This window comes from Ursus maritimus, unplaced genomic scaffold, assembly GCF_017311325.1.
Source record: "Ursus maritimus isolate PB19 unplaced genomic scaffold, ASM1731132v1 scaffold_14, whole genome shotgun sequence".
NCBI classification, from domain to species: domain Eukaryota; kingdom Metazoa; phylum Chordata; class Mammalia; order Carnivora; family Ursidae; genus Ursus; species Ursus maritimus.
In genome coordinates, this window is record NW_024423786.1 from 43,471,471 (window position 1) to 43,497,951 (window position 26,481).

The 26,481-nt window shown below is 47.2% G+C and overlaps 1 protein-coding gene across 2 annotated transcripts in view; it reads left to right on the top strand.

The window, feature by feature from the left end:
- The first annotated feature begins 186 nt into the window (after positions 1-186).
- Positions 187-26,481, top strand: part of SUGP1 (SURP and G-patch domain containing 1) — a 30,167-nt gene continuing 3,872 nt past the window's right edge. The window contains exons 1-8 of one of the 2 annotated variants that reach the window (XM_040628959.1): positions 187-308; positions 2,036-2,210; positions 6,775-6,875; positions 8,544-8,744; positions 10,854-10,977; positions 11,515-11,615; positions 12,529-12,652; positions 19,764-20,119. In XM_040628959.1, the coding sequence (XP_040484893.1) occupies positions 275-308; positions 2,036-2,210; positions 6,775-6,875; positions 8,544-8,744; positions 10,854-10,977; positions 11,515-11,615; positions 12,529-12,652; positions 19,764-20,119 (1,216 nt within the window). In that variant the 5' untranslated portion in view covers positions 187-274. The remainder of the gene's footprint in view (positions 309-2,035; positions 2,211-6,774; positions 6,876-8,543; positions 8,745-10,853; positions 10,978-11,514; positions 11,616-12,528; positions 12,653-19,763; positions 20,120-26,481) is intronic. The other variant, XM_040628960.1, reaches the window with a different exon arrangement.

The window sequence follows — 26,481 nt, forward strand, 5'->3', positions numbered from 1 at the left end:
CTCGCGATAACTGCCGCATAAAGCATTCTGGAACATGTAGTTCGTCTTTGGAGTGGCCACGGTGCCGGGGAAGTGTGCGAAAAGTCGATGCCTTTTGGTCTGCGGGACTGAAAACAGACATTGCCAATAGGCTGGGGTTTGTTTTCCTTAGGGACAGACCCCAGGTATCCCCTCAGTGGCCTGACGTGTTTTGCCGACACAGACTACATCTCCCATCAGGCCATGCGCCATATAAGAAGCCTTCTCAAGTGGAACCGGAGCATTGTGGGATTGGATGAGTCTCAAGATGGACAACCGGGATGTTGCAGGTAACAGCCCCCGCCTCCCCTGAAGCGCCCGTCTGGGTCCGTGGGGGTATGCGTCGCCGTTTTGTTCTCCCATCGGGTCTGCCCCGACCCACCGGCCCCTCGCCTCAGCCCCTAGGTTGTCCCGAAGCGGCGGCTTCTGCATCTTCCCCGTGTCCCGAGACCCCAGACCCAGTTGCTGCGCCCACCGCCGGGTTTGCTGTGGGCGCCCGGTGTTCCGTAAAGGCCGCCCCTGGGTCGGCCGTGCTCTCCCTTTCCCAAGTAATCGCCTTCAGGACTGTTCAGAGCTCTGCTCCCCGAAACAGCAGCAACCTTGGGCTGTCCTGCTCCCCTCTGTTCGTAGCAGCCGTGGTCTGGCCTGTGTCCGCTTTCTGAAGAAGCTGCTTTTTCGAACTGATCTAGGACTCTCTCTCTACACACACTTTCTCGGTCTTTTGAGCCCCCGCTTTACCACAGGTCTTGCCCTTCCCTCTCTTCCAACCCTAGCGCCCCCCCCCCCCCAACTGGGATGCATTCACCCATTCAGCAAATACTGTGTGCTAGACACTATGCTAGGCGCTGGGGATGCAGTGATAATACAAAACGGGCCTGCCATTCTGAGGGTTATTTTCTACTGGGCCGTCAGACAATGCACCTAGTGGAAATATTTACAGAGACACAGGTTATAATGATGTGAGAGAATGGGGGTGGAGGCTGCTGATATTGGGTGGTGAAGGAAGGCCTTTTCGAGCAGAAGACATTTGAGATGAGAAGATGCCAGCTATGGGAAGGCCTGGAGGCCAGAGCTTTCCACGCAGAAAAGCTGAGGAGTGACACACTCCACTGGGATGGAGCCAGTGCAAAGTCTTTTGGGTGCGATGGGCTTGTCATTTTGAAGAATGTCAAGAATGAAGTGGAAGTGAGGAGGGAAGTCTTTTCTGACAGGGCTCTGAAAATCAACTTTCAGAATTTGGATTTTATTCTGAGTCCCATGGGGGAACTTTTGAGTGTCTTCTGCATCTCCACACTTCCCACCCTCATCTGAAGACACCATCATCCTCCAAGACACCATCCAAGCCTCCTTGTTGGTCTCCTTGCTGCTACCATGCTCTCTCTCCAATTAATAGTCAGAATGATCTCTAAAATACTGTTTGTCAGCTTAATACTCCTCTGTTACTCCCTAGAGCCCTTAAAGTGAAACCTAGACTCCTATCTTGTACTTCCACCTCCATTCCTGGAACAGTCCACTCTGGCCACACTGGGCCCTTGCTGGTCCTTGCATATACTAGGCTTTTTTTTACCTTAGGTTTTTGGAACTGCTCTTTATTCTTCCCAGATAGCTCTCCATGCGGCTTTTCAGGAGGCTGGCTCTTTATCTTTCTGGTTTCAGCTTAAATGTCTTCTCTTCTAACAGTTATTTTCTGACTGCCCTAGCTGTGTAGGTTTCTATTATTCTTCTCAGCCCTTTTTTGGTTTCTAGCAAAGAGCTCTTATTAAAATTTTGCAGCTACTTTTTGGGTGTGAGTCTATTGCCTTCTTGGCCCAAGGTGAGACCCACATTGGTAGAGATCCCTTCTCTGGTTGAGCAGAGCACCTGGTATATTAGCTCAGTAAATATTCATGGAATAAATGGAGAAATAGACATTTGAATATCAGTTGGTATAGGCAGCAGCAACTGGGCTGCTCCTGTAGCAGTCACTGGACATGTTTATGGAGCAAAGACGATTTCTGATATGCTTTTTTCTCCTCAGGAAAGGCTAACCGGTGGTTTGGGGTTGCTCCTCCCAAGTCTGGAAAAATGAACATGAACATCCTTCACCAGGAAGAGCTCATTGCTCAGAAGAAACGTGAAATTGAAGCCAAAATGGAGCAGAAAGCCAAGCAGAATCAGGTGGTCATCAGCCCTCAGCCCCCACATCCTGGCGAGTAAGTGTCCCCTTGCAGCTGGGCTGGGGTCTTAGAGGGTTACTGGCAGAGTGTTTTATATTCAAGAGGAGTCAGGATATTCTTGCACCTGGCCATAACCTGATGATGCAAGGAGTGTCACAGATACTCTCTTTCAGGAGGCTCAGGTGGCAAGAGAGAAACGAGGGATGTGTGAGCTCAGAGGATGGCCTACCTTTATTGACCAGTTATTTACTGCTGACCAGCTGTGGGCTAGGGACCAGGGATGTGGCACAGAACAAAATCCCAGACTCTCATCTCTACCCTTATGGGGCTCACGGTCTATTAACAAAGGGGGTGCCAGTTCTACCCTCAGAGCTACCAGTGGGTAACATGAAGCAGTGTGTTCCCTGGTGCTGCAGCCACTGTGGGGGCCGAGCAGAGGCTCTGCGTTCTCAGAGCCAGCCCACTGAGGAAGGAGGGAAAGGCCTATCCAGCAGAAGGCAGGAGGGGTAGAGAGCCCCTGTGTCAGGTGGCTCAAGCCATTGCATCAAAGGGGTTGTTTCAGAGCCAAGCAGGAGGTAGATCAGGCTGGGTTTCCTCCTGCCTGTCTTGCTCAGGGCACCCAAGAATTTTGAACAGGAATGGTGTGATTAGGATGACAAGATCTAAGAAAATCGGGCTGGAGATTGACAGTCAGAGAGACAGGCTCCTTCCTCTGGGGTCTGAACCATAGAATATGTTAAACCCTCTACAGAGCTGTCCTAGCTCCCACCTTTTCTTCTTTTTTTTTTTTTTTAAAGGTTTTATTTATTTATTCATTCGACAGAGATAGAGACAGCCAGCGAGAGAGGGAACACAAGCAGGGGGAGTGGGAGAGGAAGAAGCAGGCTCATAGCAGAGGAGCCTGATGTGGGGCTCGATCCCACAACGCCGGAATCACGCCCTGAGCCGAAGGCAGACGCTTAACCGCTGTGCTACCCAGGCGCCCTGCTCCCACCTTTTCTAAGAGTCTGTGGCATGTCATTGAGGGCAGGACTTAGACCTTATTCTTATGGGAACCCAGAGCCTGGGATCTCCAAGGCATTCATGAACGTGGAGACTGGATATGGAGTGATCTGTCAGTCAGTGGGCTTGTGGGCTCTTGCCCTAAGGTTATGGAAGGACTTGCACAAGTTGGGAAGGATCTATAGACATGCTTCCAAGTGGGTCTCCTGGAAGCAGCTGGATCCTAGCACCAGGATCAGGCAGCTGAAAGGGAGCATCAGGTGGGTGGGTGCATAATACAGGCAGTTTTGGAAATAAGGTTATTTTCTTAATTGTAAAACCATAGAATAACAAGTGTTAGAATTTTTCATTGAAGAAATAAACATTCAAGTTGCCTTAAGACAACCATTTTGTTATAGTCCCCTTCCGTGTCTTTGCTTTGTTTCACAAAGTTGTGATCCATTTCACGTGCTACTTCCCCCTCAACTTTTTAAAAGAAAAGTTCTTCTCTGCATTGCAACTCTTTAGAACCATCATAGTTTTTAAGTTTTATTTTTATTTAGATATAAATAATATGCCATGGAATTGATCTTTTAAACTATACATTTCAGTGATTTTTTGGCATATTCGCAATGTCATGCAACCATCACCAATATCTAGTTCTAGAACATTTGTATCATCCCAACAGAAAACCCAGTACCCATTTGCATTCACTGCCTATTTCCTCCTTTCCCAGCCCCTGGCAGCCCCTAATTTACTGCCCTTTTTTTTTTTTTTTTTTTTTTTTTAAGATTTTATTTATTTGAGAGAGAGAAAGCGAGAGACAGAGCACAAGCAGAGGGGGAGGGCAGAGGGAGAGGGAGAAGCAGACTCCCCACTGAGCAGGGAGCCCCATGCGGGGCTTGATCCCAGGACCCTGGGAGACGCTTAACCAACTGAGCCACCCAGGCCCACCCGCTAATTTACCGTCTTTGTGGGTTAATCTATCCTAGATATTTTATATAACATTTGGCCTTTTGTGTCTGGCTTCTTTCACTGGACAGGATGCTTTGAAGGATCATCACTTTTTAGCCTGCGTCAGGACTTCATTCCTTTTTACGGCAAATAATATTGTGTGGATGGGCTGTGTTTTGTTTATCTGTTTGTCAGGAGCCAGGATTTTTAAAGGCTGCATAATATCCCTTACCATCTGTTAACGGGTGGTTTTCAAGTGGAATTCATTTGCTGCTTGCTGCTGCCCCAAGGTGTTTTCCTGTCGTCCATTGTCCCCACCTTCTTTTCATCCCTCTTGAGGGAGATACTCATAGTATGAGGACAAGGCCAGGGTCAGCAGAATCTTCTCTTTTGTATGAAAAAAAAACACAAAAAACTTCACAGGGGCGCATGGGTGGCTCGGTCATTTGAGCGTCCAACTCTTGGTTTTGGCTCAGGTCATTCGTGATCTCGGTCGGAATTGAGCCCCAGGTCAGGATCTAGCCCCACGTCGGGCTCCATGCTTGGCATGGAGTCCACTTGAGACACTCTCTCCCTCTCCTTCTGCCTCTCCCTGCTGTGCTTGCATGGGCTCTCTTTCTCTCTCTCTAAAAAATAAATAAATCTTAAAAAAAAAAACACACACACAACTTTACATATATGTAGTAGACTTCATGGAAAATAAAGGAGAGGAAAACAAGGCAGTTATAACCCTACAACCCAGAGACAGTACTGTTTGCATTTTGATGGTTTTTTCTTGTTTCTTTCCTTTTTTTCTTTTAAGATTTTATTTATGAGAGAGAGTATGAGCGTGAGGGTGAGAGAACATGAGCATGGGGGAGGGGCAGAGGGAGAAGCAGATTCCCTGCCGAGCGGGCCCCCCCCCATGTGAGCTGAAGGCAGACGCTTAACCGACTGGGCCACCCAGATGCCCCTTGATGTTTTTTTCTAACAATTTTTTTTTTTTAATTTGACACAGAAAGAGGGGGAGAGAGCAAGCTCAAGTGGGGGGGTGGCAGGTAGGGGAGAAGCAGGCTCCTGGCTGACCAGAGAGCCCAATGTGGGGCTCGATTCCAGGACTCTGGGATCACGCCCTGATCCGAAGGCAGACGCTTAACCAACTGAGCCACCTAGGCGCCCCTAACAATTTTTAATTCAAATATTTTTTTGACATAAATAGGGCCATACTGTAGTTGTTTGGTTTTCTTTGGTGCGGGGGCTGGAGGGGAAGAGGGAAATGGGGAGGGAGAGAGAGAGGGAGTGCAGAGCCCGATGCTGGGCTCGATCTCACAACCCTGAGATCATGACCTGAGCAGAAATCAAGAGTTGGATGCTTAACTACCCCTGTAGATGTTGTTTTATATCCTGCTTTTTTTTGTTTTTCTTTTAATGTTGTACTTTACTGCTTTATCTTTCAAATTTTAAGTTTTCAGGGCTGCTCCATCTGCTCTATGGAAGTCCTGTGATATATTTAACTAGTGCTATTTGTTGATTAGGTTGTTTCCATTTTTAGTTCATTACAACAGATTTTTAGAAGAATAACACTTTCTAGATTTTTAGAATTTTTAGAAGAATAATACCTAATTTTAAAGGAAAAAGGCTAGGCCTGTGGGCTCCCTGAGCCCTTACCAATTATTGGATGTGTCAGTATAACAATAACTAATAATTATTATAATAATACGATGTGTAATATATAGTAATTACGGCATATAAATATATAATAGTTGTAATTAATGACAAAATTGGGAGTGTTGTATGGCCTTGAAAGCAGTATATAGGAGGAATTTCTGAGGTTTGGGGCAGGAGGGTATGTTATAGTAGAAAATGGAAGAAGTAGGATATATACTGTGATCATAGCCTTATTTCCTTCTGTTTCTAAGTTAGGGGACACATCAAAGAAATAGACCAAAGAGTTAGTAGTGGCTGTTCTGAGGGAAAGAGACTCTTTTGGATGTTTCCCTTTGCTTTCTATTTTTCTGTGTACCTATTTGCTCCATGGTAAACCTTTATTGCTTTTATGATCAGGAAAACTGAATTTGAATTAAACATTTGGGCCCCTGGGTTTGCTTTAGTGCTGACTTGTTGAAAATAAATATTTAAACATACCTTTTGCAAACAAAAGAGTGTGTAAAAATAATAAGAATATAAAATCCCCCTTTAATTCTTCTCCCGAGAGATTGCTTTGGGTGTTTTGCTGTGCACCACAGAGGCTCTGACTGGCTCAGGCCCGGAACTGCAGTCACACGTGGGTATAGACACATAGGCCCTGCCTTGGAAATCTCATATCTAGCTGAGAAGACAGACATGGGAGCCAGTAACAGCCCAGATGGTTAGTTAACAAGTATGCAGGTGCAGGGGGAGCAGGTGCTTCTGAGCTGTCTTGTTGGAGATACTGTGTGAACCTGGAGGGTCGATATACAGGTAGCGATAACATCAATGTAGACACTATTGCTTTGACTAGCACCACATTATTCCATTTTACTACGAAAGCTGCTCTGTGCACTCAGTAGTCCCGAGACATCTTTGGGGGAGGGTTTTGGGTCCCACTAGGTGAGAACGTGGGGTGGGTGTGGGGCTGAGATGGGCGAGGCAGGCCCCTGCCCCTGCTCTTGTGGCTCACCCTCTCTGTCCTCTGTCTCGGGTCTAGAATTGCGAATGCACACAACTCTTCCGTTTCCAACAAGTTTGCTAATGATGGCAGCTTCTTGCAGCAGTTTCTGAAGTTGCAGAAGGCGCAGACCAGCACAGGTGAGTGCTGTCACCCTCTTCCTGAGCCTCCCTCTGCTGGGGCTCGCCCTGCTGGCTCTCTCCTCTGGGGGTCTCTGGGCGTCACAGAAATAGCAGGTCCCAACTCAGACTTATTCCTCTCATCCTACATTGATTGGGATGAATTCTGTTCATCCCTACAGTAAATGATCAGGGGGGAGCACAGACCCAGCCTTCAAGGTGCTTACCCCATAGGAGCAGAGACAGAGAAGCCAGGTTTCAGTCCAGGGGGTAGGGGCCTGACTAAACATGCCCCGGGTGTTGGGGAATGTCATCGAAAAGATGTGCCCACCAGTTGACTGGTCAGTTGGACCCTGGCTGGCACTCAGAGGCTCTTTGCCCCCTCCCCTGTGCTTGAAATGTGGGCTCCCCTTGTCCTTCCTGTTCCCAGAAGCTACTCCAAGCACATAGCCTTGAGGTAGTGATGTGGTAATGAGAACATCTGTGAGTATATGTGACTGAACCCACTTAAGGTGTCCGTACACTTTTAAGATTTGGCAGGCAGGTGCAGGGATCCATTCATTTTGCTGCCGCCCAAGACAAGCCTCATGTGAAGTTCCTTTTGTTTATTACAACTGCTGCTTACCAACCTGGAGTGGCCTGCCTTTTTCATTGGTCTCTCCCTGCTCTCTGAGTACGGGGGTCAGTTTCAGATTACACCAGGGAAGCTCCCTGGAGGGTTACAAACCAACACCAGGGCTGTGGGACCACAGCGTGGGTTAGAGCAGGGTTCGAGGGATGGGACCCCATCCATAGGTGGGAGGGTTAGGTCTGAGGGAGAGGCCAAGCAGGGAGCCCGACTCGGGGCTCTATCCCAGGACCCTGAGATCATGACCTGAGCCAAAGGCAGATTATTAACTGACTGAGCCACCCAGGCACCCCAGCTTAATTTTGTTTTTTAAAAAAGATTCATTTATTTATTTATTTTAGAGCATGTGCACGGGTGGGAGTGGGGCAGAGGGAGATGGAATCTTAAGCAGACTCCCGGGTGAGCAAGGAGCCAGTAGTGGTGGTGGATCTCACAACCCTGAGGTCATGACCTGAGCCAAATCAAGAGTCAGATGATTAACCGACTGAACCACCCAGACGCCCCTCAGTCAGCTTACTTTTAATGTAAGAAAGTTGCTGGCAAAACAGCTGACTTTTAGTCTTGTCAGTGTCTCTAGGAAACAGCTAAGAAAGTTAACCTAAGACCAAATTCACCCATAGAGGGGGAGGAAGGACTGTGTCAGCCCTTCACTGCAGGATCTTAGGCCAGGAGCTGTGTTTGAAAAGCCCCGAATAGGCTGTCTCCAGCTTGCCACCGACAGTCAAGGGGAATGGTTATAAGCTCAGGCTCCATCCAGAAGAGCTGGCACATCCCTGGGCTTTGGGCGCAAATGTTAGGGAGTCTTCTGCCAGAGCCGCTACCTGCAGAGCCCAGTCTTTCTTCTTCAGGCTGGGTGACCGTGACAAGTCTTTCCTCTCTGAGCCTTAGTGTCCTCCTCTATAAAATGAGGATGGCATCCTCTCTGAATACCCACCCCTGCCAGTCACCATGCTGAAAGCCAAGGACTCAGCCCTGCTTAATGCACTCACGCAGCATGGTGAGAAGATGGGGAAATGTGCATCTCAGACCTTGAGCATGGGTGTCTTTCTTTCTATCCCAAGATGCCCCACCTAGCACGCCCAGTGCCCCCACTCGAGTACTCCCCCGCACCGGAAAGAGGCCCCCTCTCATCAGCAGCCCACCGGGCCAGGTGAAGAACTATGTGCATGCCAAGCAGCTGCCTGTGGCCAGCCGCCCAAGTGTCTTCCAGTCTCCTGATGAGGATGAGGAGGAAGACTACGAGCAGTGGCTGGAGATCAAAGGTAGGGTGCGGGAGCTGCCACCTTCCTTTGACCAGCGCCCCTCCAGCTTCATGGGTGGGACCCATGGTCATCGGGGAAAGTGTGGCTAGTGGTGAGGGGCTGCCAGCCCTCCAGGCTGAGCCAAGGGCCAGCATGGGACCCTCCAGGGTTGGGGTCGAGTGAAGAAAGGGGGTGGGGAGCAGTGAAAGGGAAATGTGGAGGGGCTACAGACTTGTGGACTTTGTCCTGGGAGCCGTGGGAACCATCCTTCACCTGTGTGGGCCGGTCTCCAGCCAGGGCAGGGGCATTCTCAGAGGAGCATTCACTTGTATCTCTCCTTGTCCCAACATGAGAGGGGGAGCTTCCACGGCTCCCCTGTCTGGGTGCACACTTTCTGAGCCCTTTGAGAACCAGAAGCGCCTCTTCCCATTGCGGGTTATTGTCCCCACCAGTTTGGGCCAGAGGTACAAGCCCACAGGTTGGAGGGCATGCTCTCCTGCCCAGGGGAAGGATGGTCATTTTTCTTGGAAAACCAGTCCAGGTCCTATAGTGTAGGAGGGTGGAGGTGGCGGTGGCAGCACTCCCGCTGTATCTAACTCCCATCTGCATTCAGAACAAGGCCTCAGTGCCTCCTGAACCATGTGGAGGCCTGGGCCATCTCTGCCCCAGACCGGCTGACACAGTCCTGTCACCCTGATGGTGAGGGTGGATTGAAGTAACATATAGTTATGCTGTGACAACCTTCAGACTTGTTACTCTCTTTGAGTGTGCTGGCTTATGGCCATGCATCTGAGCAGATCAATGGCCAACCTCTGTCAGGATGGAGCCAGGGAGGGAGCTGTTTCCTGAGGTATCACGGCAGCTCTGACACTACCCTACTGGGAAGTGATGCCTTACAGGGGGCTGTGAGTGTTTTGAGGTCATTGAGGCCTCTTATGGCCTGCTATTGACATGGCCTCAGAAAAGCACCTTTGTAAATGGCAAGCAAGTCAGGGTCATTGCCAGGCACTCAGGAAGAGTGTAGGCTAGGGGGAAAGGTGGCTACAGAAAGTCCCTACGACCTCTTCAGAGTCCTCCTCAGGCCACAGGTCCCTGACCTCCTATCCCCCAGCTTCCTGGCAGCCAAAGCAACAAGGGAAATAAGTTTGGCTGCAGCTTCAGTGTCTAGCCCTGTTGCTGAGAGCAGTGAACATTCCTAGGCAGTGGCAGGGAGAAATTTCTCCAGGGGGTTCTCATAAAAGGGACATGAACCGTAAATTGGCCTACAGATGCCTCAGGAACAGGCCAGCAATGAAATAAAAAAGCAAGTTCCACGCGGATCAGAGGGAAGGCTAATACAAATACAAAAAGAACATTTCTGTAGCTCTGTTCACTGTAAAGGCCCTGAGGTAACGATTAAGCCTGTTGCAGTGAGCGCCCCCTGGCACCCAGATCGTGGTCTGGAAACACACTTTCTCCCTCATGGACACCAGGACTTCTTGGAGAAATGGCTGGCTCTAGGTCTGGTCAGGAAGTATATGAGATGATCCTGGAGCACCCTGTCCCAGCAGATAGCCAGGAGGCCATCAGAGACTCCTGGGGTCAGGCCCAAAGGCCTTGGGAGCCAGGTTGAAGAGGCTCTACCAGCCACAGAGGGGACATTTGAGCTTCTGTGATGACAATTGCAATGGATTGAAACCCACCTGATATGTTTAAAATGGATTGAAACTCACTCGATGTGTTTAAGTCAGAGTTTGTAATGATACTTTAAAAAGGATTTTGTCATCTTTGAAGGGTAACAGGAAACCAATATGTTAAACTGAACCCTGGTAAATAAAAAGAACTAAGTATTTCAGACAAGAAGGGGAGACTGGCTATGTTTTCTGACATCTCCCTTCCAGCCTGGGAATTGACTTGGTCTCCCAGACTACACTCCTACACTTCTCTCCCGGCCAGTGTGTCTCACGAAGACTGTTTAGACTGCTTACCCCCTCGTCACAGTGCTTTGTGCTTGGACCCAGGACACCCGACAATCTCCCGCATTTCATCCTCTTCTCCCCCACCCCTCTGTCGTTGTGGTCCATAGAGAGAGTGTGCCTGTTGACTGTGGGGTGTGTGAGTTGAACCCCAGTACTGACAGCCTCCTTAAAGTTTCACCCCCAGAGGGAGCCGAGACTCGGAAAGTGATAGAGAAATTGGCCCGCTTTGTGGCAGAAGGAGGCCCCGAGTTAGAAAAAGTAGCTATGGAGAACTACAAGGATAACCCGGCGTTTTCGTAAGTATTTCTGGGAGGGGAAGGCCACCACTGCTTAATGTGCTTGTCACACAGCAGTACATGTGTTCTTGTAAAACCCTGCTGGTTACTGAGGCTTGTCGGGGCTGGGGCACTTGCTTGTGCGGGCCAGATACTGGTCTGCGTTTCCAAGTGCTTTCTAACCCGCACCAGAGGGTTAGGTGTGGCTCCAGTGTGGTACAGAGGCTTAGTCTTAGACCCCAACAAGGTGTCTCTGCTCACCAGCTTGCTTTTGTTTTGTTTTGTTTTTAATATTTTATTTATTTGAGAGAGAGAGCACAAGTGGGCAGAGGGGCAGAGGGAAAGGGAGAGACAGACTCCCTGCTGAGCAGGGAGCCCCGTGCGGGGCTCGATTCCAGAATGCTGGGATCATGACCTGAGCCGAAGGCAGACGCTTCACTGACTGAGCCACCCAGGCACCCCACCAGCTTGCTTTTGCACAGCATTCTTCAGAAGCTGCTTGGGTCAGCCCATCCCTGCTGCTCACCTTCCTGTCTGTTTTGCGAAACTTCTCTCCAGGTTTTTACATGATAAGAATAGCAGGGAATTCCTCTACTACAGAAAGAAGGTGGCTGAGATAAGAAAGGAGGCACAGAAGTTGCAGGCATCCTCTCAGAAAGGTAAGTGGGTGAGGGGGTGGGAGGTTCTGGGGAGGTGTGTGGACAAACCATATGGAAATGGGGTTCTGGGAGGCTCTGGTGCATGGGGTGGTGCCTAGGGCCCAACTCTGTGCCCTCTTAGGCAGCCGGGGTCACCCCGGGGACGGTATTGCCCTCTTCACCAGTGGTCTGAGGTGAGGAAGAGTCTGAGGGCCAAGGTCAAGGCTATTGTTATGTTCAAGGGCGCTGCTCTGTGCATGTATAGGGAGCAGAGGGATGGAGTGCTTGTCTGTTGGTTCTTGGTCATTTAAATAAGTGTTAACGGGCTTTTGCTGTCTGTCTGGCACTGAGGACCTAAAGACGAATGTGCCTGACGCTTGGGGAGGGGAATAGAGGACAGGAGGGATCCGCTGATGAGCTCCTGATGGATGGGATGAGTATCAGGGGAGGGGGAGATGCTAGCTGATCTCCAGCCATCATGAGGTAAAATCCCAGGCAGATTATGGTGGGTGGCAGGGGCATGATGTTTAGGCGAAACACAGGCCACAGAGGTCGGTATGTTTTGTCTCCTGCCGCCCTGTGCCCTGACCTTCTCCCCAGGAGAGGAGGGCCAGGCCCACTTTCATGTGTGACCTGGATGGGCAGCCCCTGACAGAAAGACTGAGGTGGGGCTCCCGTCTCCCCTCCGGCCTGAATCCAGACTCACATTCTACGATCTGTGGGGTGGGAAGGGACAGGGTGGGGGCAGGGGCTCAAGATATATTGTAATATTAACTCTGGTATTTGGTCCCAATGCAGTAATCTGATTCCCATTTGCCTGTTTTTCTTTGCATTGTTCCTAAAATAAACCCCTCTTGTTGCCCATGGGGTTCTTAGCAGAAATTAGGCTGTTGGGTGTGGTGAGTTGAGCTCAGTACTGACAGCCTGCTTAAAGTTTCACCCCCAGAGGACGAAGAGGCCAAGAACCTTGCAGAAAAGTTGGCCAGGTTCATAGCGGACGGGGGTCCAGAAGTGGAAACCATCGCTCTCCAGAACAACCGCGAGAACCAGGCGTTCAGGTATGAGGGGAACTAAACAGGGAGACGACCCCACACACACCCTGATCACAGCACTGCCACTCCTCCGTCTCCGGTGGTCTCAGCATGTCAGAGTCCCACAGTCAGAAGGTGGCAGGGTCGGGCCTAGGAGTTCCCAAGCCCAGCTCTGCCACCCCATGGGCAACTACTTGTCGGAGCCCAAATCATCTCTGAGGCAGGCATGTGGGGACCCTTGGGGTCTTCTATTTTTAGCGTGCCTCGTGGAGAAAAAGTCTTTAGTGCTCCCCAGGCTCCCTCTGTAACAGATGGCAGCCCTAGGCTAGGAGCAGGCCAGGCTCTTGGGCAGAAACTCCCAGAAGTGTTCACTTTGTGCATTTGTAGGGTCAGGGAGGGAGTGGCAGGAAAGTGGGAATGTGGTACCTTAGGCTCTGTGAAGTGGGGACCTCAGCCTGTACACAGGTTCCACAGAGGGCTTGGGACAAGCAGCCTGGCTTCCCTGCTGTCTGCAGCCATGCAGCCACATCCCAGCCCCTCAGGCTGGGTCTGTGTTTACCCATTCATTCGTTGCATGGGTTCAGCAGCACCTCTTTGCTGGGTGAGGTTTCTGGGGGGCAGGGTGTTGGAGTAGGGGTTGGGCAGTCACGCTGCTGGGTAGGGACCAGCAGGGATGCTGAAGTCAGTGTGGGGGTGATGCACCCATTCATTTTTGGCCGTGAATAACACAAATTCCGACTCAGAAAGCAGGGAGATATGATGGCATGTGTAACAAAAAGTCCAGGAGCAACAGTCTGGACTACTTGAGTCAGTGGCTCTAGATGCCACTGGGGACTCAGGACAAAGGAAGCAGGAGTGAAGCAGCAGGGATCCAGGTGCCACACTGATGTGACTGGCGTGCAGGGCTAGCATCAGTGTGCAGTGTCCCTGGGCCTTGGAGCCAGGCAGGGCAAGGTCCTAGAGGGCAGGTCTTCACTGACAGCCTTTGGAGGGTCTGCACAGAGAGTGACAGGGTAAACTGTGCTTCCAAGGTCATGGGCCACAGTTGTAAGGGGTGTCAGACACACCAGGTCAAAGCAGACAGAGGAGAAGCATGGGGGGGGGGTGTCAATGCTGATAGAACCGTGGGGACTAGGAGAGGGAGAGCCAAGGCTTGGTGACTCAGTGGACGAGGGCAGGCAGAGGGCTCAGGGATCCATGTACGTGGTACTTGGGCAGCCAGGAGCCTTTGTGGAGGCCACGGGGTATTTGGGTCCGGAGTTCAAGAGAGGGGTCTGCCTGGCCTAGAGATCCACCTGAGATCTCACAACATCGTGATAACGGCCACCACTCTGCACCACTTTTTTTTTTTTTTAAACTCCGTTTACCTAAGTTTTAGTTAAGAAGGACATTTAATTTACCGTCACTAGTCATAAGTAGAACTGATTACGAAAAGATGTACGGCAGGTAAGGTGGGCAAGGTTATGGATTTCTGTCGAGGCTGCGAGCCCAGGCTGCTGTCCTTGGTCAGAGAGGTCCAGGGCCCAGCAGCACTGGCCACGCCTTCCCCCCTGGGGTCAGAAATGCGAGACACTCTCGGCACAGGCAGCTCTGGTTCCTCTGTGGGGCTTCACTGGTGGTCGCCCAGCTCGTTGGGTGTTACTGTGATGAGGCCAGAGGGAAGAAGGGGTGCCAGGGCAAGGGCAGAGCCTGGGGTCCCTGGTGGGGAAGTGGCCAAAGGTGAGCAGCGTCGTCCGTTTAATCTCCGCATGGAGTCAGGTGCGAGGCAGTTTCTTTCACCTTCAAATGTAACAGGAGCAGCTCGTGTGTTTGCCTCTCTTGGCCCTTCCCTGCCCTCCTGATTTTTCACATTGGGCCACGCACACCCCAGCGGCTCTGTGTTTTGGGAAACAATGTGTTAACAATGGCTTATCTATAAAGAAACTGGAAACACCCATTCCTTTGGCCAGTCATCTCAGGCATCTGTGATGCCATCCCCAGAAATAATGTTAACTACGGCATCATCCATAGTCATGAAAAATGAGTCGCAAATTGAATGTCCAGCCTCTGTGGGCTCAGTTCTTAATAACTTCATGTCCTCAGTGGAATCGCAGCCATCAGAAGGCACATTGGGTAAAGGTTGTAGCAGCAAGCACAGTATCCATCCTGAGCCACGTGCCACTCTAACCTGTTACCCAGGTGAGCCACGTTGTTCTTTTCAAGCCCTGTTGCTGGCCTCTTACAGGGGAGAAAACTGAGGCAGAGATCGGTGGGAGGAGGTGCCTTCACCACACTGTATGCCGTTTTAACAGGAAAGCCTTATGTCTGTCAAGTTAAAACTTTTAAATCAGAATAGAGAAACCAAATAGCCTTAAGTCCATATCTGACCCTTTCTGGTTGCCGAGCGTCTTTTTTTCCACAACTGTTCCCTTCCTTCTTTGAAAACTTTTTGCTTTTGTCTCTTCACTTTTTTTAAGGTGTTATTTTTTTTTTTTTAAGGGAAGTTTTAGGTTCACAGCAAAATTGAAGGGATGGTACAGAGACTTCTCACGTGCCCCTGCCTCTACATGTGCACGGCCTGCCCTATTATCAGCATTCCCCAGCAGAGTAGTACAATCGAAGAAGCTACATTGATATATCATAATCCCCCAAAGCCCACCGTTTACGTTAGGGTTCAGTCTTGGTGACTCACCTTCTGTGAGTTTGGACAAATGTACAATGACGTCTGTCCATCATTATGGCATCATATAAAGTATTCTGATTGCCCTAAAGTAACCCATGTTCCACATATTCGTCCCTTCTTCCTCCCCAACTCCTGGCAACCACTGATCTTTTTACCAATTCCATAGTTTGCCTTTTCCAAAATTTTATGTAATTGGAGTCCTATAGTATGTAGTCTTTTCAGATTGGCTTCTTTTGCTTAGTAATACTCATTTAAGATTGATTCTTCCGTGTCTTTATATGGCTTGACAGTTCATTTCTTTTTAGCCCTGAATAATAGGCCATTGTTTGGATGCCCCCCAGTTTATTTATCCATTCAGCTATGGCAGAACATCTTGATTGCTTCCAAATTTTGGCAATTGTGAAGGAAACTGCTATAAACATCTGTGTGCAGGTTTTTGTGTGGACATAAGTTTTCAACTCTTGGGTAAATACCAAGAAATGTGATTGCTGGATCGCATGGTATGTTTAGTTCTCTGAGAAACTGCCAAACTGTCTTCCAAAGTGGCTGTATCGTTTGCATTTCCCTCTGCAGTGAGTGAGAGTTCCTGTTGCTCCACAGGCTGGCTAACATCTGATGTTCTCAGTGTTCTGGATTTTGGCCATTCTAATAACATGTGTGGTGGGATCTCAGTGTTGTTTTAATTTGCATTTTCATGATGACATATGATGTGGAACATCTTTTCATATGCTTATTTGCCGTCTGTGTATCTTCTTTGGGAGGTGTATGTTAAAATCATTGGCTCATTTTTTAATGGCTTATTTGTTTTCTCATCATTGAGTTTTAGGAGTTCTTTGTATATTTTGGATCATAGTCCTTTTATCAAATGTGTCTTTTGCAAATATTATCTCCCAGTCAGTGGTGTGTCTTCTCTTGAGAATGTCTTTTGCAGAGCCGAAGTTTTCAATTTTGGGGGCACCTGGGTGTTTCAGTCGGTTGAGTGTCTGCCTTTGGCCCAGAATATGATCCTGGGGTCCTGGGATCAAGCCCCACATCGGGCTCTGCTCAGGTGGGAACTTGCTTCTCCCTCTCCCTCTGCCTGCTGCTCTGCCTGCCTGTGCGCTTGCCCTCTCTCTCTCTGTCAAATAAATAAATAAAACTTAAAAAGAATAAATTTTAATGAAGTCCAGCCTATCAGTTTCTTTCATGATAGTGCCTTGAGTGTATCTAAGAAGTCATCACCATCCATGAGGTCATCCAGGTTTTCTTCTATGTTATCACCTAGGAGCCTTACAGCCTTGCATTTTACATTAAGTCTGTGATCCGTTTTTAGTTAATTTTTGCGGAAGGTATGAGGTCTGCGTCTAGATTTTTTTTTTTTTTTTTGCATGCGGACGTCCAGTCCCCCAGTACCATTTGTTGAAAAGAATGTCTGCTCCATCGGACTACCTATGCTCCTTTGTCAAAGATCAGTTGACCATGTTTTTATGGGTTTATTTCTGGGCCCTTTGTGTGTTCTGTTGACATGGTTGTCTATTCTTTCACAAATACCACACTGTCTTGATAAGATAGCTTACAGTAAGCCTTGAAATCTGGTCGTGTCAGTCTTCCAACTTTGCTCTTGTTCAGTATTGTGTTGGCTATTCTGGGTCTTTTGTGCCTATATAAGTTTTAGAATCAGTCAATATCCACGAAATAACTTGTTAGGATTTTACTCAGATGGCATTGAATCTATAAATCAAGTTGGAAAGAAGCAACATTTTGACAACATCGAGTTTTCCTATCTACGATCAAGGAATATCTCTCCAGTTATTTAGTTCTTTGAATGCATTCATCGGAGTTGTGTAGTTTTCCTCATAGAATCTGTTCCTAAATTTTCAGACTTATACCAAAGTAGTTCATTTTTTGTGTTCTAATGTAAATGCTATTGTGTTTTTAATTTCTTTTTTTTTAAGGTTTTTTTTTTTAATGATTTTTTTATTATATTATGTTAGTCACCATACAGTACATCCCCGGTTTCCGATATAAAGTTTGATGATTCATTAGTTGCGTATAACACCCACTGCACCATGCAATACGTGCCCTCCTTACTACCCATCACCAGTCTATCCCATTCCCCCACCCCCCTCCCCTATGTGTTTTTAATTTCTGATCTACTTGTTCATTGCTGGTATATAGGAAAGCAGTTGACTTTTGTATATTAACCTTGTATCCTGCAGCCTTGTTAACAATCACCTATTAGTTCCAGCAGTTTTTTGATAGGTTTTTTTGTACCTAGATCATCGTGTTATTTGTGAACAGAGAGAGTTTTATTTCTTCTTTCTCAGTCAGTGTATTTGCTCTTATCTTTTCTTATTGCATTAGCTAAGACTTCTAGTACAGTGTTGAAACTCATTGGTGGGGTGGAATATTCTGGCCTTGTTTCCATTCTTAGTGGGAAAACTTCTAGTTTCTCGCTATTAAGTATGATGTTAGCTGTAGGTTTTTTTCAAAGATACTCTTTATCAAGTTAAGAAAGTTCTCTTACATTTCTGGTTTACTGAGTGTTTTTTGTCATGAAGGGGTGCTGGGTTTTGTCAAAGGCTTTTTGTGTGGCTATTATGATTATGTGATTTTTCTTTTTTAGCTTATTGATGTGATGGATTACCTTTTTTTTTTTTTTTAATGTTAAACCAGCTTTGCATGCCTGGAATAAATCCCACTGTGTATAATTTTTTAAAATTAAAAAAAATTTTAATTAAAGTATAGTTAACACATATAGTTTCAGGTGTACAACATAGTGATTTGACAAGTATATAACATCATGAAATGCTCACGATGAGAAGTGTGGTTACCACATGTTACCACACAAAGTTATTACAGTATTATTGACTGTATTTCCTATGCTGTGTTTTTCATCCCCATGACTTATTTATGACTGGAAGTTTGTACTCTCTTAATTTTCACATATGTCATCTGTCCCTCCCACCCCCGTATAATTCTTACACATTTGTGGATTTGGTTTGCTAATACTTCGTTGAGAATTTTTACACCTGTGTTCATGAGAGATATTGGTCTGTAGTTTTCTTGTGATATCTTTGTTTGGTTTTGGTATTAGGGTAATTGGATGAGTTAGGAAGTATTCTCTCTTGTATCCTTTGAAAGGGGTTTTAGAGAATTGATATAATTTCTTCCTGAAATATTTGGTAGAATTCACCGGTGAACTCCTAGGCCTAGTGCTTTCTGTTTTTGAAAGGTTATTACTTAACTCAATTTCTTTTTTTTTTTTTTTTTTAAGATTTTATTCTTAAGAAGTCTTTACACCCAACATGGGGCTCGAACCCACAACCCTAAGATCAAGAGTCACATGCTCTACTGACTGAGCCAACCAGGCATTGCACTCCATTTCTTTAATAGAAGTAGATCTGTTCACATTGTCTACCTCTGGGGCAAAGAAGTACAAAGGAGGACAGAGGAGATGCCCCCATCTCCCCATCCTTCTATCCCACCTTAGGTACTGATGTTAGCTGGGCTGGGGTCCTTCTTCTCCTTCCTGGCTCTCATGTAGACACATAGAAACAGTCTATAGGGTTTCCTTGTGCTGTCTTTCTCGTACGAAAAGAATTTACAGCATCCTTGAGCCTGCACATTGCTGTCGCAGCACAGCATTACGCTGTGTCTAGCCCCTCCTTGTTGAAACCTGTGAGCCCATGCTGTACACTGGTTTTGCTTCGTGGAGCTGAGCTGTGACTCTTCCCTCTGGTGTGGACCACAGAGGTGGGACTCTCAGCTCAAGACAAGCACAATCTGAGAGATGTTGGGCAGGTGCAGAGGAAGCCATAGTTTCTGAACCCAGCCCCACCTGCTTTACACTTGGGACTGGCATTGGTGGGGAGAGACCAAGCGACCCTCAACTTCCAGTGAGGTGGGGGCTTTTGCCCTTCAGTTGGGGTCCAGTCCCTGTCCATTCCGATGTTCATGTTTCTGTTTTGGCTGCATTTGCTATTGATGCCTCTCAAGGGTACATCAGAGAGAAGCGCAGATGTGCCAGGCTGTCAGGTTTGGGACAAATCCTGCCCTTTCTGGTGCCATGTATCTCTCCCAACTCAGGATTTCTTGGTTTGAAGGCACCAGTGTGCTCCTCTAGAACAGGGGAAGAAACCCCACGGAGCCTGGGGAAGGTCCGACAGAGCCCACCCTTTTTCCTTTGAAGCAGGGTGTCAATTATGTTGTGATGGGTGCCTGATAGAGATGGCGTAGGGACTTGGAGTGACCATTGGCTCACAGGAATGGCATGGCAACAAGCTGTGAGCACGTCACACTATGCCTCAAGCTTGGGCCACCAGAGCCAGCAGCCACTGAATACTGGCAGTGCAGGAGGTCATGGTAGAGACCTCGACCCTCCTATGACCCTGGCTAACCTGGGTAGGTGTGCACAAGGCCCAAGCTGCTCCTGCCCTGAGTCAGGCAGGGGGCTTGGGCCCAGCTGATGGTGTGCCCCCCCACTCTCCTTTGCAGCTTTCTATACGAACCCAACAGCCAAGGGTACAAATACTACCGCCAGAAGCTGGAAGAGTTCCGGAAAGCTAAGGCTGGTCCCACAGGCACTCTCATGGCACCCGACCTCAGCCTGAAACGCAGATCCCCTCCTGAGACCCCATCGGGGTCCTTGCCCCCAACTGCTGCCTGCCCTGCCTCATCTACCCCCTCGCCTGCAGTCACCCCAGCTCCAACCATCCCTGGGAAGCCAGCCACCACAGCCACTGTGAAAAAGAAGCGAAAGAGCCGGTGGGGGCCTGAAGAGGACAAGGTGGAACTCCCACCCGCCGAGCTGGTACAGAGGGATGTAGACGCCTCTCCCTCACCTCTGTCAGGTGGGCTCACCCCCTTCCCCCACCTCTGTCAGGGCAGTCTGGCTTCTTTCACTGAAATAATGTTTCCACGCTTCATCTGTGTTGTAGCACGTGTCAGAGTTTCATTCCTTCTTGTGGCTAAATCCATTTCACGGATGGATGACACTTTGTTTATCCATCAGACGATGAACACATGGGTTGTTTTCCACCTTTTAGCAACTGTAAATAGTACTGTTGTGAACACTGGTCTGCAAGTACTGTATTGAATCCCTGATTTTGATTCTCTTGGGTCCATACCTAGGAGTGGAATCACTGGGTCATATGGTAATTCTGTTTAACTTTTTGAGGAACCGCCAAACTATTTTCTGCAGCAGCTGCATCATTTGATAGTCCCCCCAGCAGTGCACAAGGGTTCCCATTTCTCCACTTCCTTGCCTTTTTATAATAGCCATCCTAGCGGGTGTAAAGTGGAGTCACGTTGTTGTTTTGAATTGCATTTCCCTAATGTCTGGTGGCATTGAGCATCTTTTCATGCGCTAAGTGGTCATTTGTATAGCTTATTTGGAGAAATGTCTATTTTATTTATTTATTTATTTTTTTTTAAAGATTTTATTTATTCGACAGAGATAGAGACAGCCAGCGAGAGAGGGAACACAGCAGGGGCAGTGGGAGAGGAAGAAGCAGGCTCATAGCGTAGGAGCCTGATGTGGGGCTCGATCCCAGAACGCCAGGATCACGCCCTGAGCCGAAGGCAGACGCTTAACCACTGTGCCACCCAGGCGCCCCAATTTATTTATTTTTTTAATTTATTTATTTGACAGAGATAGACAGCCAGCGAGAGAGGGAACACAAGCAGGGGGAGTGGGAGAGGAAGAAGCAGGCTCCCAGCGGAGGAGCCCGATGTGGGGCTCGATCCCGGAACACCGGGATCACGCCCTGAGCCAAAGGCAGACGCCTAACGACTGCACTACCCAGGCGCCCCGAGAAATGTCTATTTTAGTCCCTTGCCCACTTTTAAATTGGGTTGTCTTTTTGTTGTTGAGTTGTAGGAGTTCTTTATATATTCTGGATGTTAACTCCCTATTCAGATACATGGTTTGCAAATATATCTTCTCATTCTATGGATTGTCTTTTTATTCTCTTGATAGTTAGTGTCCTTTGGTGCACAGAAGTTTTAAAGTTTAACAAAGTTCAATTTATTTTTCCTTTTGTTGCCTGTGCTTTTGATTTCATTTTGAAACCATAGCTAAATTCAAGGTCATGAAGATTTGCCCCTATGTTCTAAGTTTTTTATAGTTTTGGGACTTTGATCTATTTTGAGGCAGTTTTTATATATGATATAAACTAAGGATCCAACTTTATTCTCTTCCATGTAGAAATCAGTTTTCCCAGCACCATTTGTTGAAGAGACTTGTCTTTCCCCATTGAATGGTCTTGACAACCCTTGTCAAAATTCAGTTGTCCTTAGATGTAAGGGTTTATTTCTGGGCTCTCTATTCTGTTGTACTGGTTTGTATGTCTGTCCTTCGGTCAGTACCAACTGTTTTGATTACTGTAGCTTTGTAGTAAGTTCTGAAATTGGGAGTGTGAGTCTTCCAACTTCGTTCTTCTTTTTCAAGCTTTGGCTATTGAGGGTCTTCAGTTTTCAGATGGGCTTCTCCATTTCCACAGAAACAGTGTTGGGATTTTGATAGGGATTGCCTTGAGTCTGTAGATTGCTTTGGGCACTTTGGACATGATAAAAATATTAAGGTCTTCCTTACAATAACAACAACAACCAGTCTTCCGGACTGTGAACACAGGATGTCTTTCCATTTATTTAGATCGTCTTTAATTTGTTTCAACATGTTTTGTAGTTTTCATTGTACATGTCTTACACTTCCTTGGTTAAATTTGTTCCTAAGTGATTTTTTTTTTTGATGCTGTTGTAAATGGAATTGCTTTTTAAATTTTTGTTTAGTATTGTTTGTTGCTAATGTATAGAAATACAACTGATTTTTGCATGTTGGTGTTGGATCCTCCAACTTTGCTGAATTCACTTATTAGTTCTGACAGTCTTTTGGTGGATTCTTTAGGTTTTCCTGTATATATAATTACAATCATGTTTTCTGCAAGTAGAGGTAGTTCTAATTCTTGCTTTCCAGGTGGGATGCCTCTTATTTCTTTTTCTTGCCTAATTGCTCTAGTTAGCACTTCTAGTAGTAAGTTGAATAGAGGTAAGGAAAATGGGCATCCTTGTCTTGTTCTGATCTTAGGGGGAATGTTTTCAGTCTTTCACTATTGAGTATGTTAGCTATGTGTTTTTCATATATGACCTTTATCATGTTGAGGAAGTTCTTGTCTGTTCCTAGTCTATTGAATGTTTTTATCACGGAGTCATATTAGATTTTGTCACATGCTTTCTCTGTATCAGTTGAAATGATTGGATGGGTTTTTTTCTTCCGTCTATTAATGCGGTGTATTACATTGGTTAATTTTCTTGTATTGAACCATGTGACATTGTGGTTTATTAGAAATACATATTTGGCCATTCAGATGACCAAAATAATATTTCTCATATGTATTTGGTCTTTGTTCACAGCTTCTGGCTCACAGTTCCTCCCAAAACCCTTGGAATTTCCTGAGTGATAAGAGCAGTGGGAGCATCTTTTGTTGTATTATTTGGTCTCCATCCTCAGTTCATGAAAATGTTTCAGAGCCATAAAGGTGAAATAGGGGTCTTGTTGTTTATAATAAGCCCCTTTCCACCACAACTGGGTTTATGTTACTGAGGTGACTTTTGGAAAGTACCTAAGGATGGGGGCTGGTTGCCAGGGGACCAACCATGAATAGAGGGTTGGAACTTTCCGTCCCACCCCCTAGGTTCCAGGGAGGGGAGAGGGGCTAGAGGTTGAATCAGTCAACAGCAGCTAGTGATTTCATCAATCATGCCCGTGCAGTGAAGCCTCCATAAAAACCCAGAGTCAGGGTTCAGAGAACTTCCAGGTTGCTGAACACGTGGAGGTTCAGGGAAAGTGGCGTGCTCAGAGAGAGCATAGAAGCTCTGGGTGCTTTCCCCATACTTGCCCTGGGCGTCTTTTCCATCTTTTCCTAACTTATATCCATTTATAATATATAAGTAAAGCAGTAATCTGGTAAGTAAAATGTTTTTCTGAGTTCTGTGAGCCAGTATAGTGAATTAATTGAACACAGAAGGGAATTTTTGGAACTTCTGATCTACAGCCAGTCAGTAGCATAGGTGATGACGTGGGCTTGTAGTTGGTAGCAGAAGTTGGCCGGGGAGTGGGGAGCAGTCTTATAAGACTGACTCCTTAACCCATGGAATCCAGTGCTACCTCCTGGTGGATAGTGTTAGAACTGAGTTGACCTATTGGACACCCAGTGGGTGTCTGAAAATTGCTCTTTGGTGTGGGGGACCTTCTCCCCCGCCCCCCCCCCGCCCCACGCACACGCACACACACACACACACACACACACTAGAATTGGTACCGGACACACACACACACACACACACACACACTAGAATTGGTACCGGACACACACTTCATACTGCTTTTGTACCACTGCACACACACACACACACACACTAGAATTGGTACCGGACACACACACACACACACACACACACACACACACACACACACACACTAGAATTGGTACCGGACACACACACACACACACACACACACACTAGAATTGGTACCGGAACTCTGTTTAAACCACTCTTGCGTTTCTGGGATAAACCCCACTTGGTCACGGTCTTTTTGTTAACGTGCTACTGTATTCAGTTTGCTGGTATTTTGTTGCAGATGTCTGCATCTGTATTCATAAGGAATGTTGGTCTGTCGTTTTCTTGTGGTGTCTCTGTCTGCTTTTGGTATCAGGGTAATGCTAATGTTATGGAATGGATTAAGAAATACTCCCTCTAATCGTTTTGTAAAAGTTTGAGAAGACTTATTAGCATTAATTGTTCTTTTAAATGATTGGTAAAATTCACCAGTAATGCCATCTGGTCTGGGCTTTCCTCTTTTGGGAGGTTTTTGGTTGCCGATTCAATCTCCTTACGTGCTGTAAGTCTGTTTAGGTTTTCTCTTTCTCCTTGAGTTAGTTTTGGTGGTTTATACATTTCTAGAAATTGGTTCACTTCATTTAGGTTATCCAAATTGTCGGCTTAACAGGTGTTCATAGTAATCTTTTACAATTCCTTTTTATTTCCATAAAGTCATTAGTAATATCCCCTCTTCCGTTTCTGATTTTAGTAAGTCTTTTCTTTTTTTTCCCTTAGGCAGTCTGTCTAAAGGTATGTCAGTTTTGTCGATCTTTTCAAAAAACCAACTTTTGGTTTCGTGGATTTTCTATATTTCTGTTCCCTACTTCATTTATCTTCATTCTGATCTTTATTTCCTTCCCTCTGCTAGCTTTGGAATTAGTTTGCTTTTCTTTTTCTAGTTCTTTAAGGTGTGCAGTCAGGTTATCGATTGGAGAAAATTCTTCTTAATTATGAGCAGTTATAGCTGTAGTTCTCTTGTCGCACTGCTTTTGCTCCGTCCCATCAGTTTTGCTCTCTTGTGCTTTCGTGTTCATTAATCTCTTAATTATTTTCTAATCGCTCTTGGTGAATTTCCTCTTTGACCCATTGGTTGTTTAAGAGTGTGTTGTTTAATTTCCACATATTTGTGAGTTTTCCCATTTTCCTTCTGTTTCTGATTTCTATTTTCATTCCATTGTGATCACAAAAGAAACTTGGTATGATTTCAGTCTTTAAAATTTATTAAAACGCATTTTGTAGCCTAACGTGGGATCTGTCCTGGAGAATGTTCCATGTGCACTTGAGAAGACTATCGGCCGCTGCTGGGTTGCATGTTCTGTATGCGTCTGTTAGATCTCACTGGTTGTAGAGTTTAATATTCTATATCCTTACTGATTTACATCTAGATACCCTGTCCCTTATAAAAAATGGGGCAGTGAAGCCTCCAATTGTTATTGCAGAACTGTGTATTTCTCACCTCAGTTTTGTCAATTTTTGCTATATACTCATTTTATTTTCTTTCTGTTTCAAATATTTTATCAACGTAGAACCTTCTTTTTGTCTCTTGTAAACTTTCTTGGCTGGAAGTCTATTTTGTCTGATGCTGGTATGGCCATCGCACCTTGCTCTTGGTTACTGTTTGCATGGAGTATATTTTTCTGTCCTTTCACTTTCAACTTATTTGTGACTTTGTACCTAAAGCGAGTCTCTTGTAGGCAGCGTATAGATGGATCCTGTTATCTCCCTTAAGCTTTAAAGTACTTGGATCCATTCTTGTCACAGAAAGCTCAGGAAATGCATGATGATAAGCATGGTGATTGCCACAGTCAGTTTTGCACAATCCTCTCCAACATCCGCCTCCTTGACAGTTTCAGAGGTGGCCAGCACGTCGTCTCATTTCTCCTTTTCTACCACAAACCCGCCAGGGTGGGAGTCTGTTGTCATCCCATTCTGCAGGTGAGGATGGCTGGCTGAGAGAGGCTGTCCCGTGGCCTCTGGCTCGCTGCCCTCCACACAGCCTGCACCACAGGCAGAACCCGCTCCACTGCCCTCGCCCCTGGACGCGCAAGTACACAGAGGAGTCATATGTGCCCTGGCGCTGACACCTACATTTCTTTTGCAAGAATGGGCCGAGAGGGAAGACAGCTCACCCAAGTCACATGGCTGGCCTGTTGGCCTTTCAGTCCAAGGAGAAAAGCTAGTGAAGATTCTACTACTCCCTGGGGTTCTAAATTACATCTCTCCCCAGGATTGAATGTGTCTTGGGTCGGATTGCCATCACGTGTCAAACTCTGGTGCCCACCGTAATGGAGGGTGCTCGGCCGTCAGTGCTGTTCTGGTGCGCGTGCCACGGTTCTGAACCCACATCCCTGAGGCCTGGCCCCAGCTCCCAGCTGGTGAGGAAGCCTCCCCCTGTGGTCTAGTGTGCAGGCACGGGCTCCAAAGGCTCACATCCAGGTTTAAGGGCCACTGGCCCGTGTCGTCCCTGGGGGAGTGTGCAGCCCCCACCTGCTTGCTTGCTGGTAAAGTGGCCTGAGGAGAGGGACAGTGGGCACACTGCAGCCACACGGCGGGCTGCTCAGACCTTGACTCCCTTCCCTGTTCACAGGGCTCCCACACAGACCTTCGAGGAGGTATTGGGGTAAACGTGGGCTCAGGGAGCACTCATGGGTGGTTCTTGCAGGCGAGGTCCCAGCCCTGGTGTGCCGGGGGGACCTGGCTCTTTGCACATGCCAGGAGGGCCTCCGTCCCCGCGTCCGCCCAGCTTCTCCCCGAGGAAGCTCCTGCGGGAGGGGTGGTGGTTTCTGCCCCCCAGATGGGGCCGCCACAGCGTCTTCATGTGCGTTAGTGTTGC